The following is a 12,253-nucleotide window of genomic DNA, read 5'->3' on the forward strand; positions in this document are numbered from 1 at the left end:
GCTACGTGTACAGTATATATATTCTACGTCCGAGCATAGACATGGTAACACCCCGTCTGCCTCTGATTGTCCTATACCGACAATATCCAGGGTTTGATGAGGTCAGTGTCGTGATCTTCATATATGGAGACGGCCATATATGGAGCGTGTCACAAGGCGTGACGGACTGACAGCCATATATGGTGGCGTGATATGTCACGAGGCGTGAGGGAATGACGGCCATATATGGTGGCGTGACGTGTTATGAGGCGTGAGGGACTGACGGCCATATATGGTGGCGTGACGGACGGAAATACGGATGGACTGACTGGTTTTGCAGGTTTTCATAGTAATCTGCGACCTATGGTCACAACAGAGTGGCAGCCAAGTCTATGGACTTTTAATGTTTGTATGACGTTTGTTTAAAGGAGTGAGATGCCCCTCACTTCACAAAGTGTGATTTGTTTAGGCCTACTGGAAAAGAGATACTCAACATGACAATTCACAATCACAGGATCAGCCATATATTATATAATGGTAGCTATAATAGCTACTTAAACATAGACCAACATAGAAGCATTTCTAATTTTCTATTCTATTATCAGGGTGTTTCTGTTAGTCCTGACCAAAGTCTGTGCACACAGCAGTGAGCCATAAAAGCAGTTGGCCACAATACAATTTTACCAAATAAACCGAATATGAGTTCTCCTGACTTCAGGATGACCTTGTAGCAGCAATATCAAGGCCTATCATGTGATTGTGTCTGTATTGTTGTTTTGTCTGCCCTGTGATAGGCACATATACAATAAATGACTACATATAAAAACAAGACTTTTGCACATACCGGTCCAGAGGCCAATCCCCCCATGGACCCCCCCATCAAGGACCAATGGGGTGATCAAACTAATTAATTTATTCAATCATAAAAAAATTATAGATTTTCATGACATGAAATTTAACGATTTAAATAATATAGTATTCAAAATCTATATTCTCTGTCGTTTTTCGTTTCTTTTCCTTTTTTTGAAATGGAGAAAATAGCATATCTAATCATTATCTATTATCTACATAACCAGCTGTCCACTGTACAGCTCTTATAAGAAGGAGCTAGTACGTGCGGTACGGCACGCTTACTGGTAGGTTTCGTTTCCTATGAAGAACCACGTGGCGCACTTTGCCTGTAGGTTTCACAGTCACTCAGTGAGTGTGAGTGTGTGTGTGGGCGGCACACAGACAGCTGTCCCAATCCATGTCAGTCTACTTGCAAGTAACGCAACCAAGAACCAACACCAGCGTTCTGACACGAAAGTTTAAACGGCCCAACTGGAATACCCAAGGATACAGAACGAGTTTATTAGCTAATTAATTAACTGTCTGACGTCTGTCACATTGACATTATAGTGCAACTTGACGATCGAGCAGAACTGAGCAGTTTTTCTGAATAGCAACATTTACAGTACAGGATGAAAATGAAATTATCCGAGGTCTGCGAAATTGGATTAGATTTCTTTGACTTTTTGTACGAGACTGATCGAGCAGAAGTCAAATACATGTATCAACTAAAAGAAATCTATAATCTTGAGTTCAGGAACAGCAGGTGAGTTTTGGTTTCAGATAAGCAGTGAAAAGATCAATTTTTCGTGATGTTTAACAGTCCTCCCGGTCCCCATTAAACATATGGTGTGGGCTACTACTATATTATATTTCAGAAATGAGGAAGGACGCAGAGGTCCAAACTTTTATGGAGTTGTTTATGCTATGGAAGTGTCCCACAAAGTCGAGCTCTACTCAAAGAAACGGAAAACTGCAGTTCGTTTCACCCCCAAGGTGAGCATCTTTTCTCAGCGCAACTTTTTGTTTAAAAAAAGAATGATGGCAAACTTTAATTGTTTAGAAATTACGTCACCGTGAGGACGTCTCATGTGATTCCGAATGTGTCGACTCTGCTTGATAACAGCAGCAGCACAGACAGTAACAGTTTTTGTATTGAGTTGAGCTATATTGAGTTGTGCTTTCGTTTTAAATGTACCCATTCTGCATACTGTTAAATAATAAATAAAGACCGCAGCTCTTGAGTCCGAACATGTACACATGCAAATTATAAGGTGCTTACCCGCTTGTCCCAAATGTTAACGAACGCAGCGCAGTCTTTGTGCAATGTATTGGTCGATCATTTTCAATAAAGAAGTGTTTTAATCCCGTCTGTGGACGAACGCCATTTCCCCCCTCGTTTACTTCCCGTTTACATTGCGTGTAATTCCGGCTTTCACCGGATGCGCCCCCTCACTACCACCATGGCCATTGGGAACTTCCCACAAAATCGGCCACAGAATGGATTAAACAGGCCTTGGATCAAGAGTCAACTCAAAACTATCAAATATACATGTATTTAATCAAGTCTGACATTTGCTTGACAAATGTCAGACGCGATAAAAAAATACATTCTACGATAATCTTGATCCAAGGCTAGGTGCAAATGAATTGAAAATGGTGGGCCCTAACAAGTGTAATGCTTTATCATACATGTCGGATCAGAATCAACTTTGTCACATGACTCACATCACAGGTTTACAGGTGACTCGTTAAAATATGTACTATGCTATGCAGCTGTATGCGTGCTGCACTTAAAGTTACAGCACTGAGAAATGTTTTTGTATTTATACAAATCTCATTCAAATAAGTGAGTCATCACGTTGTCAGGGCATAGGGCAATAACTGGCAAGAGCTTCAAAGGAACAGCTGGAAATGGAAATGGTAATGGCTTAATGGCATTCAACATTATACCATTTATGTTATTGAAATACTACAGGTCACAGCCGTATATCAGGACCAGTGGCATTCACGCAGGAGTCAGCAGCATTTGGCTCCCCAGAATGGATCATCTGGGCAAACACAGAGTACTGACGTTGGTGAACAGAACACTGGGGTTCGAGCCCGAAGACCCCGAACCCGAAAGACATTTGCCAGTGACCTTATGGACAAGCTCAATACAAACATGTAAGAGGACAAAGAAAATTTGCTTATACACTAGTCATACAGTAGTATGTAATGTATGCAGTAAGCTGCTCTGATGATGTTATTTGGGTTCTTACTTCATTTTGTGACTACAGGAATCCCATGTGAAATGTTTGTTCCCGAAATTAGCGTTTCTGTTTATTTGTTTTGAATTTTGCTCATGTGACTTTTAGTTATGTTTTCAAAGTGACGCTCATACATTTAGTTTGTTAAATATAATCATGGATGTATCATTTACATGGACGTGAATCTGCCAGTACAATAATGTTGTCATGTTGTATCGACAGGGCTGAGTTCATCTCGGACAAACATGGTATCTGCATCACCTCAGACCATGATTTTGAGAACGGCAAGGTTCTAGGTGTTGAAGGAGTAGTATGTGATGGAGGCGTGTATGAGGTGCGTGTCGATAAACACTTCTTTACAATATCTGCTAGAATGCATAGGCAAGTAGGGTTTCAGCTATTGATTATTCTCATAGCGATTATTGTTGTATTGATTACTGTTTTGAGGGGGAAAAAATGTAGATATTTTTTTAACATATCATTGAATCGACTAAATTGATTAGTCTGATTAACCACTTAAATAGTGGATTTTAAAGTTCACAACGTGTTGCATTATGATACATTGTACATAGGCCTATATATGCTATTTTCGTTCTTTGGTCATTTTTGCCTATAATGCCCAAAATAGGAATGGCAGGTTGATAGGAATACAAAACGCTCGCCCCGTATCAAATGCCGCGACCTTGGAGCGGTCACCACCAGGATAAGCATAAGCATAACCTCAGTAAACTATGCCTAAACCTAACTTTATTCCTAAAAAATAATAAGCTCAGTAAACTATGCCTAAACCTAAGCTTGCCTCTCGTTGTGCTGTTTACCTTGCCGTGGTGGAAAAGCTTGTGTCTCCATGACCCGGGGTAGCTTACCGACGGGAGCCTATAGCCCCCAGCAGGCTCAACCATGTCAGGCAAGGACATTACGGAACTAACTAAACTAAACTAAACTAAACCTAACTTATATTGCTAAACTTAACCTCAGTAAAACTACGCTTAACACTGAGCTTATTCCAAACCTTATCACTTCAGTCAAACTAATACAAGAATAAGAACCGCTGGGGGCAAGCGGTCAACGAAAGAAGCGAGTGTGTTTCGGGGTGAGCATTACTGTTGATAGTGGTTCACTGTTGCAGACCTGTTGTACTCCCAGTCCATTTATGCTACTCGCTTACTGGAGTATTTAATTAAGATCAGCAAGATTGTGATATACATAGTACATACAGTATAGAGTTCCATTGAGTGACTTTGTTCTTCTCGCTGTAACAGCATGTGGTCCATCTGTATGTGGAGAACACAGGGACAGAACCAGTCTGTTTCACCTACTACAGTCCTCTGCAATGGTTAAAGTGTTTTTCTCTGGAGGATGACCATAAAGTGACCCGTGCCAACCCACTGAAACTGAAACCAGGTGAATTTATTAAGCTATATATTGCTCCAATAAAAAAACAAGGTCTGGTTTCCTTAATCACTATAATAGACTGGATTGTTGTTATAGCAATCTACCATCTACATGTTTGTATAATATCACTGATTCAAATATAATACCGGTATACATAATTAACCGTGGTACTCAGGGGTCTTGGTCCCCTCCACGTCAAATGTATTGACAACGCATCTCAGTGTTGCATGTGTTGTGAGCTTGTAAATCTATTTTTGACAGATTATTTATGACATGCCATGAATAGGGATGCTAGGGTTCATGTGGTTTATGGGTTATATGACTGTATGGAATATTGTCATATTTTATGCATTTCTGTCCCCAGGTGATAGCTACAAAATCAAAGTCCTCTTCCGTACCAATTTAGTAGGTTACTATCCAGCAACTTTCGCCTTTGAGTTCAAAGCAGACCTGCCATCCTCCACTGCCTTCCACATTGTGCGCATTATTGAGGCCAAATGCGTTACATCTTTTGGAAAGGAGCTGGGCCCCGAAGCCCCTTACAAACCTTGCGTCATCCCTGCCATCAAACTACAAAGTCAGACAACGAGCACTATTGTGGATGGCCTGCCACCTGAGAAGTATGCCATACTCATGTTGTTGACTAGAAGTGAAATGTAAATGTTGACTAACAGTGATGCATTGATTAAATTGTCTCATGTGTTGTACAGTTTGTCAGTGTTGCGCCTCAAAATGGAAGTTGGGCTGAAAAAGTATGTGGTTCCAACATACATGACACAGCTGATCATGTCACTGAAGGACCCGAATTCTGTCCGTGATAAAAGGTAAATACACGTAGTTTGGATTATCAGCACATAAAGCATACCACTTTTAAATAAGCAAACAGGGAAACATTTGCATATTTGCATGACTGTTTATTGACCATACAATGAAGTTAACTTTTGACCCTGTCAACTCTTGGTAGTAAATCATTGGCCACTAAAGGCAACAAGTAACATTCAACTCCTTCCAAGGTCTGAATACTGCATAATATAATGTATGTGCAAGACACTAATCACGAGACTATATTGCCCAGCCTACAAAGCCAGAGTGCAGTAACTAGGTTTTTGGACATACCAATTTATTTGTGGATCCCAAAGGTCAAATTAGCCTTCGTGATTTTGGGGGATAAACAATTACCTCAAGAACTGTAACAGTTAGTGTAATATCACTTGGCTGACCAGTTGAAACACTTTTAAGCCAAATATCGGACAAAAACAATTCCCATAGTTACTGTACTTCGGCTTTGTAGGGCAGCATAAACAGCTTAGATTCTGTTCCCAGAAGTGTGGGTAAACTGAGTATGAAATAGCATGGCTTATATTCTATATCTGTTGCTATTGTATTGCTCTTTAATCTTCTGGTGTCTGGCATTTTGTTTTAAAATACAAAACGGCTATTCTTTTTCATAAGGGCTGGTATGGCTTAAAGGAACTATGCACCTTATATCTGAATATATGCTGCTATTATATTAGTAATATTATTTTCAACTTTCCAGAAAACTGCAAATGATGGGAGCTTGTACGACCAAGAATTTCACCTATTTTTGGGAATTTTCACTTATTTCTAGCTCCGTAAACTTGTGATGTGACAATAAAGTTGAAGTTCTGAATCATGTAACAGATTGCAATGCATTCTTTGTAGTAGAAAGTCCTTGCTTGAGAGTCCATTGAGCGAGGAGAACTATTATACGAAGTTCCAGCTGATGCTGTTTCTGGAGGAGATTCAAACGATGTTCGACATCAGGAGATACGACATCCCCAAAGATGATGGAGAACACGCCTCCATGGTCAGAGACAAAGTCAACAAGAGACTTCTCGTTTTGGAGGTTAGTTTGAGATGCACTCTTGCACGCACGCACGCACGCACACACACACACACACATCATCGACAGCCTTAGGGCCGATTCATACTCCTGTTTCGGCGCTGTAGTGCCGAAATGATTTCGGCTCGTCAGAAATTTTCAGTAGCACCGAAGAGCCGACTTTAGGACGGTACCCGCCCCCCCGAACCTCAAATGACGTCAAATTGTAGGCTCTACAGAGCCGAACCGACTTTTATTCGGCTCTAAAATAGGAGTATGAATCGGCCCTTAGCCACAGAAGACACGTTGCCGCCGCTACAGTCCTGTACAAAATGCACAGCCCCCACTGCCCTAGGGACCTCCAGGACATGCTCCCTCCACCTTACACCAGGCGGCGAAACACCCGCCGATGCACAGCCACACCAGAACATGCTCTCGACCCCCCAGGCTCCAAAACACGGACATTGGACAGAACTAGTATCCACACTGCTGTTCAGGTGTGGAACAGCCTACCAGAACATGTAGTGGACTCCATCACAGACAACAGCCTTCAAGCCTTTAAACGCAGAGCTCACAGACATCTCCTGACCACCCCTCACACTGACTGTTGAGCTGCAGTGAACCATTTGATTGGCCAATGGATATGTATTTACTATGTATTACTTGGCTATTGTTCACAATTGCATCTAATAAAAAAATAAAAATAAAAAAAACACACACGCACACGCACTCATTCATCCTCTCCTGTTAGGTTGAAGGTGTGTCTGAGAACCGTCCATCTGTGCTTCGTGGGGACCAGCTGCTTGTCAAACCAAAAGGGCAAGAAGGAGTGAAATACAAAGGATATGTCCACAGTGTGGAGCTGGACCAAGTCAAACTGGGCTTCAGCTCACAGTAAGCCCAGAGACTGTATAGCGATGTATAACAAATGTAACAATGCAGAGTATAATACCGTACAATATATTTCAGTATACCTGATTTTGGTACTCTTTTCTTAATACCCATGTATGACTTTCTTTCATTAGTAATAGTATAACTTGCTACTCCTAGCTTTATCTATTTCTTTCTGTATCGGTCCTGTGTTTCATGACAACTGAATTTACCCCGCCACGGGCTCAATAAAGGTCTGGCCATCAGCGGCTCATGCAGTTTGTTGTGAATTGGACTGCAGGTTGGTGGATCGCTTCATAGATGACATGAAGTTCAGTGTGGAGTTCATAGTCAACCGTCTGATGATGCGCGTCCAGCACAGAGCACTGGAGTTCGTGGCTGAACACAGGCTGGGAAAGGTGCTGTTTCCCAACACTGCCACCCCAGGGAGGCAACAACAACTACTAGAGCTGCCCACACTGAGGTTAGTCATCCAGTCATTCTATCCACATATTGATGAGTCATTAAGCACATGAACTTAAGCCTGTTCTGGGTGAAGAGATTGGCTGTTGAGGGGAATATCTTGCTTGATTCATTATAGAGCCTTGGGGGACCCCAGTCAACAAAGTGTATACTTGAGTACATACAGTACTTGGGGTCTGGAGGGAAATCTGTAGTGCAGAATATTTGCCTCAAGTTCTGTTGTTGGAATCAAAGGCGTAAATAGTGCTGGCATGTGTCTTTGGGGCTGTTTGGAGTTGGTGTAGCGGCTGTAGCCAATCACATGCATGCAACACTTAACTGGTCTGAAAATTGGGAAGCGAGGGGGATTCCTGGCATCACAATGCAGATTGATAAGAGATCATTCGTACAGTACGTATTGTGACCACTAGTGCTGAAGCCATACCAGATAAACTGATGGTTCTGCCTTTCTCTCTGTAGGCTTTTTGACAGAAATCTGGAGAAGAATCCTGAGCAGTACGCAGCCGTGCAACACATAGTAGCAGGGTCTTCTAAACCCGCCCCTTATCTGCTGTTTGGACCACCTGGCACAGGTATAATATTTGATCGTCTCTGTGTCATTTTAGATAACCACATATTTTAACATGTGTTTTTTTCTTCATAAATGAATGCCCTAACTATAACCCAAACCCTTGATCTTACTACAGCGTCACACTAAAGTAGAAGATCCACAAGCTCGACACACAATCCATCAGTGGTGTCTCTGCTACGGCGAAGCCAGGTGGCATTCCCCCATCTTCTCCCATCACATCTCTTTACCTAATTCCTGCTGCTGTTTGTGTTTGTCAGGCAAAACGGTGACCATGGTCGAGGCCATCAAGCAGATCGTGAAGACCCATGAGGGTTCCTGCCACATCCTGGCCTGTGCTCCGTCCAACAGTGCCTCCGACCTCCTCTGTAAGAAGATCATAGAGCACGTGGACCCACACACGGTGTTCCGCATGTACGCCAGCAGCCGGGACCCTAGACTTGTTCCCGATGGTCTACGGGTCAGTACCGTAACACACTAACAACATTAAGACCCATTAAGACCTGAGGCTGATTCTATGAATGTCTTTGAAATCCCAATCTGAGAATCCATCGGCATAAAATAAAGGAAAAACAGCGCCCTGTTTTCCTTTGAATTACAGTCTGTCTCAAGAGACTTTCTGACTTTCTGACTTTCTACTGTTTGTCAGTGGTGCTCAAACTTTTTCATGTCAAGGTCACACAAAATGTATTTGGCCACGGACCCCGATCTCAAAATATTGTTGCAGGGGCCACCAGAAGCAATGATGAGCAAAAATAATGCGTTAAAAATGCATATATTCAAAGATTTTGCACAATATTCACAACTTTTCAAAAGAATAGCAGATCTGAACACTCACATCGTGGCACAAAGTGACATGCTGCTACTGTTAACTTGTATATCTGCTATTTTTTTGCGAGTATAAAATGACACAGATGCTTTTCAGGTATTGGTGCATGGATAGCATAAGTGAATTCTTTGCTGTTTCCTTGTGTCTTCCTCTTTCTGTTCAGTGAAGCACTAAACACAGCACGTTTCTAACATTGTGAGCCCATTCCTCACGCTTGTATTTTGTATGCATGGTGTTCCTGCGCATGTATTTCTTATAGGATTGCTCTAACCTGGAAGGAGATACATATGTGTATCCCCCAAAAGAGGAGCTGATGGAGTACAAGATCATAGTCACCACTCTGATCACTGCTGGAAGGTAGCTAATGATAGATGCTAACGTTTGTTTGTTTGATTGATTGATTGATTGATTGATTGATTGATTGACATTTGTATTAACAGTTTGTAGAATTGAACTTTAACTTTTTCTTTACCGGTGCCAGTTTCGAATTGCACATACCTGTTAAGTGCTCTTTGAGAGTGGTTTTGAAGGAGGGTTACAATGTATTTCCCTTGTAGACAGTTAAAACACTTTTAGAGCCAGGCGTTTCTACGGGCACCCTTTCACCGGTGCCATGCAAAAACTACAAAAAACTACAAATCCTGGTCCGTCGCTCGGTCCTCCTGCCCCCAATCCAACCCTTGATGCTGAATGCCAGGGAGACATTATAGGTCCCATTTTATAGTCTTTGGTATGATCCAGCTGGGGAATTGAACCCCTGCTGCAACCTCCCAATCTCAGGGCGGACACTGTAACCACTGCATCATTAAGCAGGTACATTACTTTCTAATGTATTTGTATGACATTCTGTGGTCTCTCTCTCTCTCTCTCTCATGTGTACAGGCTGGTTACTGGAGGGATCCCCCCAGGCCACTACACACACGTGTTTGTGGATGAGGCTGGACACGCTGTGGAGACGGAATGCTTAATCCCACTGGCAGGTAAAAGATAAATACAATTATCATGGCTTTCATGTGTTTAAGTTGTGTTTATGCTGTATCCACTCATTTATGATCCATGGAACACATTCAGGGCTACTCCACGCTGAGTCTGGTCAGGTAGTGCTGGCCGGAGACCACAAGCAACTTGGACCCATCCTCAGATCTCCACTGGCAATCAAATATGGCATGGGTACGTGCTGCCCCTTCTCTCTCTCTCTCTCACACACACACACACACACACACACACACACTGATGGCATGACCCGAAATATGGCTTATGGGTGCCTGGTTCCTTTTTCTACTGGTGCCAGGATGGCTGCACGGTTGTTACAACAGGCAAGAGAAATGTAGAACCCAGAATGATTCCTGCAATCGTAAAGACTAAGCAGAAGTTGATGATGATAGCAGTCTATAGCAGGTGTCCTGTACTTTGGGCTGTTTACCACACACGCAAGCACGATACTATAGCATAATCATTGCGTAGGGTGTGTGATTGAATTATTATTATTATTATTATTGCTGCAGAATACAGACACACGGGTGGGGCACAGATGCAGTAATACAGACACACATGTTACTGTTACAAAACAGGGAATTCAGGAAAGAGGAACTTGACTTGATGGGAATGAGGCAGATCTAATGCTGGACTTGATAATTACACACACACACACACACAAATTGCTGATGTTTGATCTGTGGAGATAAAAGCTCTCATTTGCAGATGTCTCCTTGTTGGAGCGTCTGATGAGGGATTTCCCTCTGTACCAGAAGGATCAAGAGAAGTTCAACAATCGCTTTGTCACCAAACTGCTGAAGAACTACAGGTGACGTAGTGTTTTAGTTTATTTTAGACTTTGTCTAATATTGTCATAATTATCGTTGATACCGCTGAAATATTTTTACCTTTTTGGGGTTTTTTTATTTTTATTTTTTTAATTATTGCCCTACTTCGTCATTCTACAGTGTCACACAAAAGTAGTAAATACTATCTACAACTTAAGCTATTTTGGATTTTGAAGCCGGAAAAGTAACAGTTTTGCACATGTATGAGGTTTCCACCCGACAGCAGCGATGACAGCAGCGTTTTATGTTTTGCTGTGTCAGGTCCCATCCTGCCATCCTGAAGATTCCCAATGAGATGTTCTACGACGGAGAGCTCCAAGCGTGTGCTGATGAGATGCTACGCAACTCCTACTGCGGGTGGGAATACCTGCCCAAAAAGGTAATTTATTTAAAATTGTGCTTTCTTCTGATTAATCCGGTCGCCCTGTTTGTGAAGCTCCTGTCAAGTCCATACAGTGTCTCTAGCAACCTTAAAATACACCTGCCAGAAGAAGTGTCATTCATACTTATGACACTTATGTCACGTGCAGAATGTAACGTGAAAAATGCAATGCATCAGTGAGCAGTGACGCAGTCAGTCCTAAAACAGTATAAAGTCAGCTTCACTGTCTCTCAGAACTTCCCGGTGATCTTCCACGGGGTGACGGGCATTGATGAGCGCGAGAAGAGCAGTCCTTCATTCTTCAACGTAGCAGAGGTGGAGGTGCTGATCTACTACCTGAGGAAACTCTTTGAGACACAGGGCAAGAATGGCCGAGCTACCATCTCACCCCACGAGATAGGTATCATTGCTCCCTACAGGAAACAGGTGGGAATGCACTTCCAGTGCTGTGTGTGTACTGTAGCTGCGTGCATGCACTTTATTGTAACGAGACCTCTGAGCTGTGAACGTTCTGCAACATTTTGTGTGTCGAGGCAGACGGAATTAGCATGGCGGGTGGTTTGAGGAGGCGCTTTCTGTTGTCTCCTAACCCTGTGTGTGCACTGTGCAAGATAGCAATTATAGGAAAAGCACATCAACACGCCTACAGACACACCTCCACCCGCAAATCTATCTATCATCTATCTATCTAATCTAACTATAAATGCACAAAGTCTCTGTATGTCTGTACGTACGTCTGAAATCCACGTAACTCGAGAACCGTTCGCACCATACCGACTTCAAATTCGACACTGGCGTTCCACCCCAGGAGGTGCAGTGCCCGGGGTCCAGTCGGTTGGACACACGGTTGTCCACATCCCCACATGGACCCACGGTTGTCCACATCCCCTTATCAAAAACCTTAGTCTTTAGTCAACAAAATTAACACTACCTCAAATGTTTTCTTCTTCTTTACTACTTGTAAAATATTATTCAAGGAGGAAAAATTGTAGATAATATTT

The 12,253-nt window shown here is 42.5% G+C and overlaps 1 protein-coding gene across 2 annotated transcripts in view; it reads left to right on the forward strand.

Moving 5' to 3' along the window:
* The first annotated feature begins 1,237 nt into the window (after nt 1-1,237).
* Nucleotides 1,238-12,253, forward strand: part of LOC308315418 (putative helicase mov-10-B.1) — a 15,119-nt gene continuing 4,103 nt past the window's right edge. The window contains exons 1-18 of one of the 2 annotated variants that reach the window (XM_080763379.1): nt 1,238-1,576; nt 1,689-1,806; nt 2,789-2,976; nt 3,282-3,393; nt 4,322-4,463; nt 4,819-5,074; nt 5,165-5,278; nt 6,138-6,321; nt 7,049-7,191; nt 7,469-7,651; nt 8,110-8,222; nt 8,479-8,678; nt 9,307-9,404; nt 9,930-10,027; nt 10,119-10,217; nt 10,749-10,851; nt 11,132-11,249; nt 11,487-11,678. In XM_080763379.1, the coding sequence (XP_080619505.1) occupies nt 1,443-1,576; nt 1,689-1,806; nt 2,789-2,976; nt 3,282-3,393; nt 4,322-4,463; nt 4,819-5,074; nt 5,165-5,278; nt 6,138-6,321; nt 7,049-7,191; nt 7,469-7,651; nt 8,110-8,222; nt 8,479-8,678; nt 9,307-9,404; nt 9,930-10,027; nt 10,119-10,217; nt 10,749-10,851; nt 11,132-11,249; nt 11,487-11,678 (2,595 nt within the window). In that variant the 5' untranslated portion in view covers nt 1,238-1,442. The remainder of the gene's footprint in view (nt 1,577-1,688; nt 1,807-2,788; nt 2,977-3,281; nt 3,394-4,321; nt 4,464-4,818; nt 5,075-5,164; nt 5,279-6,137; nt 6,322-7,048; nt 7,192-7,468; nt 7,652-8,109; nt 8,223-8,478; nt 8,679-9,306; nt 9,405-9,929; nt 10,028-10,118; nt 10,218-10,748; nt 10,852-11,131; nt 11,250-11,486; nt 11,679-12,253) is intronic. The other variant, XM_080763380.1, reaches the window with a different exon arrangement.

This window comes from Protomyctophum bolini (genome assembly GCF_963924005.1).
Source record: "Protomyctophum bolini genome assembly, chromosome: 5".
Classification (NCBI taxonomy): domain Eukaryota; kingdom Metazoa; phylum Chordata; class Actinopteri; order Myctophiformes; family Myctophidae; genus Protomyctophum; species Protomyctophum bolini.